This window comes from Xenia sp. Carnegie-2017, unplaced genomic scaffold, assembly GCF_021976095.1.
Source record: "Xenia sp. Carnegie-2017 unplaced genomic scaffold, XeniaSp_v1 HiC_scaffold_1, whole genome shotgun sequence".
Lineage (NCBI taxonomy): Eukaryota > Metazoa > Cnidaria > Anthozoa > Malacalcyonacea > Xeniidae > Xenia > Xenia sp. Carnegie-2017.
In genome coordinates, this window is record NW_025813402.1 from 6,465,080 (window position 1) to 6,469,892 (window position 4,813).

Sequence of the window (4,813 nt, forward strand, 5' to 3'; positions counted from 1 at the left end):
TTGACATGTTAAGCATTATAATTTAGATGTTAATGTTGATACCATCTTTCTTTTCACACTAACCAACTTATACAGAAAATGGAGCGTACATGTATTACTTCATTTTCATCAAATTGAATTTTTATGTACTATACCTCGTACTGTGGTCTGTACGGACTATTATAATTAATGGCATAATCTATTATGATTGTCATAGGTGTAAGTAACTAAAAAACGAGAAATCGTTTAAAGGATCTGATATAATCTCATTTGCGAATTTTCGCGCTACTACTCAACCATTTTCGCAATCGAAATCCTCCATTTAACAACACGTTTTTCGATTTTGAATAAAGTTATCGCATCGTTTTCAGTTTTATCTCCCGAAATAAGATCATCTACATAAAAACTATTTTTAAGTTTCTGAACAAAGTCGCCATCACGTTCAACAAATTTATCAAAATGGTAACGAAGTGTCGCATTCAAAAGAAATGGAGAACAGTTCACGCCTAATGCAACTCGACAGAATCGGAATACCATTGGTCTATTCGTGCAAGAACTTACGTCTCCTACACACAAAAATCGCAAAACATCGCGGTCTTCTTTAGCGACCTCAACGTTCAGAAAAGTCTTTTCGTTATCCGCAAGAAGCGCAACACGCTTTTCCCTAAAGCGCAACAAAATATCAAAAAGAAAAGGAGCCAAAGACGGATCGACATGCAAACAATCATTCAAAGACGCACTATTCTTATTCTCCTTGCAAGACGCATCGTACACCACTCTACCCTTGGTAGTTTTAGCTTCCTTTTTGACAATTGCATGTTGTGCTAAATAATGTACTCTTCCTGGTTTCTCTAATTCAACCACTTTCTCTATTATTCCGGATTCTAACTCTTTGATTATCTTATCATATTTGTTTAAGGTGTTTGAGTCTTGTCTCAGTTTCGTCAATTGTCCTTTAAGACGTTTCACACTGACGTTGTAGTTTGAGGGCAAGGGATTGTGGCGTCCTTCCAAGGCAATTTGACTTGATATCTTTTTCCATTAAAACTTATCCCATCCTGTAATGCTTTATGCACTTGATTTCCTTCCCTTATACCTAAAGATTCATAATCCCACAACTTATTGATATTGTTAAGAACTTTTGGTTCTTCCGTGACAAAATTACCACAACTTACCTGCTGCGTTCGTGCACTTTCACACAATCCCTTATCCTGCCCTGACAGTACCCAACCCAAACTTGTGTCTACAGCAACCGGTTCATTAGGTTCTCCACGCACAGTCTTTCCATTTTGAAGGAGCCAAATATAATCTGAACCTATTAATACATATATCTCAAACACATCTTTAGACTTAGACACATCTGAAAGCCAGACATCACGTAAATGAGGATACTCCCCCCTACGCAATTCGACGTGCTCATTTGCTACTTGAGCTATCGATTCCACACCGAACGTTTCCATTTTAAACGATTTCGACCCTTTTAAAGGTGCAATCTCAAGCTCAAAAACATCTCGTAGCTGATTATCCCTCATCGCCTTCCCAAACGTTGTAATTTCAAGCCATTCCTTCCTGTTAACAGGTAACCCCGCTGCCTTAACCGTCTTAGACCTAACAAATGATTTATGACTACCAGTATCAAACATAACTCTTAAGCGTGCCTCCCGATTAGCACCCCTTAGCAAGCCTTGAGCAGTATGCAGTACAACACGACACTCGGAGCCGACATGCAAATTTTGACTCACATTACTTCTCGCAACATTCCCAGAGTCAACTAGGGTATTTAACTCACAAAGGGATACGTGATGCCCACCCATGTTACATTGTTTACAGTTTACCTTATTTGGGCAATTCTTAGAGATAATGCCCCTTACCTAAACATATGAAACATTTTCCATATTTTCGAACTAACAATTTTCTATCCTTAACACTACTCACTTTTTTACAGTTCTCATGCGGATGCCTTTCCAAACAAAAAGCACAACGATCGTCTCCTGCTTTTGTTGTTAGTGCTGCTGCAGTTCCTTGTTCTTCCTTACCTCCGTCGTCCCTTTGCTGCAACTTCGGCTTTGAATGCTCTTCTCGCAGTTCTACTTCCGCTAACAGTTCCACATGTAACTCGTCCATCGTCCATTCTTCGTGCCTCTTTCCACGCAAAAGATTCAATCGAACAGTTTCAGGCAGCTGATATAATAAGCTCGGAACGACAATCTTCTCAGAACCTTCAGTGCTTGCAAGCCCCAATGACGAGTTTCCATCGCATCGTAGAGAGCTCGTAGTTTTGCTGGATCACGCACGCTGTAAACGGCTGGCAGATTTATTACTTCTTTGATATGAGTCCTTTTGATGATGCGAGTACGACCATACCGTTGCTTTAACTGTTCTTTTGCACCTCGTAAATTGCTGCCGTCAATGCATAACCAGAAATTGAGTCTTTCGCTTTATCCTTCAATAAGCCGCGAAGATAGGAGAACTTGTCGACGTCAGACAATTCAGCATTTTGGTCGACTGAGCTACAAAAAGAGTCCCAAAACTCTTGCCAATGCTCGATCTTTCCGTCAAATTTCTGCAACTCCAATTTTAGAAGCTTCACTCGAACATTTCGACGACTCAGTGCTTGTTCGTCTTCAATCGATCGTACAGAGTTGTGTTCAGACTCTACGACAGGTATCAACGCTTCTTCTAACCTTCGTATCGATTCCTTCATTTTAGTTCTCAACAACCCTGCTTCTTCGATTTCACTCAAAAGAACGTCTTCTTCCAAGTCTTCAATGTCTTCTAAAAGACGCAATATCTCACTAACAAGCGACTGGATACCCTGCAGCTTATCTTCTATTGTTATTTTACGGTTCTGTATCAGCTGTTTATCTTGTGGGGCAATGTCTATCATTTCTCCGACTTCAGCGAGGATCCATTTTACAAACCCGCGATGACCGTTTCGTGTGCGCTTCTTTTTTCTCAAATTTTCCATTTCACAATCGTTTTTTTTTCTTCAATCCAATCAATTCAAAATGATCCGGCTCGAATGACCATGTGTCGAGGAATCCGCTCCTCAGCTGGTTCACTAACACTCTTCGTTTTTAACCTTTTATTTTACAAGCTAAACAAGCTACAAGTACATCACTGGAGTATTTTTACGCTATCTTTTAGAGTTAATTATTTACATGTATTTATACTAACTGTAATTACAACAAAACATAAGTCGAGCTTTCCTTTTACGTCTTAGCAGTTCTCACTCTTTCATTGCGTTTCAAAAAACTAACATAACTACGACAATTTTATTACTAAGCTCAAAAGAATCCATATCCCACAAAAGTCATCTTGAAAAGTCAAAATTAGTGCTCTTAGTATTGATAGAAACATACATGAAAACGTAGTTCTTCAATTAGTGATATTCTCACTCCATTTCAAAACCGATATATTAAACAGTGTTGTGCGGAGCACAGTGTTTAAGATAAAATTGGGTAAAAGTTGTGAAAAATTATTATGAAATTTTCTTTGCCATCATTAAAATGGTGAAACGAGGAAAATTTTTGATTGATTTCAAATTGCGTCAGTTCTTTGTTTAAAGGCGTGGTCTTGTAGAAAATTATAAATGTAAACCTATATGATCATTCAGCAAATAATTTCATTAACTCACCATCTATGCACTTTTTGGTGTTAAACCTGCACCATCTAGGTTTATACAATTGCAAAATGTTATACAATTTTAGCGCAAGATTCGAACCCGAACTATACGTTGCCCAAAATCATAAGTGACCATATATAGTGTGAACACATAGTTATTTTATTTTTTATCGGCTAGAAAAACAATCCGATGCGAAAGCATCCGGTATCGTGTAAACGCGGTTTGAATTGTGTAGGCCGAAATGGTTGTCAAAGTGCGCTTTGGATACTTGTAAAAATGATTCTTGCTTTCCAAACCGGAAGAAATAATATGAAAACAGTGATTCAACAACAAGTTTGCCTGTTTTTATCAAGCTAACATTGTTCTCGAACGCTAGCCAACGTAAATGATTTTCGTATGATTTTTGAATGAAATATTTCTCATTCTGAAATAAAATCTTTTCTCTCGACCCAGGATTATGTCGTAGCTAATGCTTCTAACACATGTTTCACTTTACTCGACAATGCAATTTAGTGAGTCAGCTTATTTTTGAGACAAATATTCAGTTCTAAAAGATTTTGTCTGTTGTAGTGATGTGTGAAAAGGAACAGTTTGCTGGCTAAGATCGCTTTAGGGAAATTGAACATGAGAGTAATAAAACTTGTTTAGTTGAAAGAAGCGTGATATTTATCCTTTCACCAACCGAACACCGCATATAGTGTAGGAATTATTTGTAAAATCAAACATTAAACAAGAAAGTATAGATTGTTGTACAACATACCTTTTAATCCGAACGAACGTTTGTTTTTTCTAAATACTGCTACTCTAGCTCTTGTTTGACGATTTCTTCAGCAGTCTGCTTACATAAATTACACGAGCACTTTTCACGTTAACATTTATGTCCTTTAACATCAATGATTTTTTCGTGATTTCGGCATTTCCTACATTTGGGAGGACTCTTTCTCTTGATTTTGAGGTCTTTCTTATGGTCTGATTTGCTCTGACTTTCGCATTTTTTGTAATAAAACCTTGACAAGCCTCTAGCGCGTCACGATGAAAACTGACAACAAACGAACAAATCGAAACTTCCGCGTTATATGCAAAGTACTATGGCATGTAGGCGTAAGCATCTTAACATTCATTGGTTATGACATTGCCTTTTTCCCAAATTAGCATATTATTCATGATAAATTGTGTGTCAAATTACTTTCACCATGACAAGTAAACCAC

At 37.6% G+C, this 4,813-nt stretch overlaps 1 protein-coding gene across 1 annotated transcript; it reads right to left on the minus strand.

The window, feature by feature from the left end:
• Positions 1 to 267: 267 nt before the first annotated feature.
• On the minus strand, positions 268 to 2,947 carry LOC124459600. The gene is made up of 4 exons (XM_047009072.1): positions 2,369 to 2,947; positions 1,915 to 2,160; positions 1,155 to 1,850; positions 268 to 1,011 (listed from the first exon to the last, which is right to left on the minus strand). Exons 1-4 carry the CDS (start codon positions 2,945 to 2,947, stop codon positions 268 to 270), a joined length of 2,265 nt encoding a protein of 754 aa, XP_046865028.1.
• Positions 2,948 to 4,813: the final 1,866 nt, after the last annotated feature.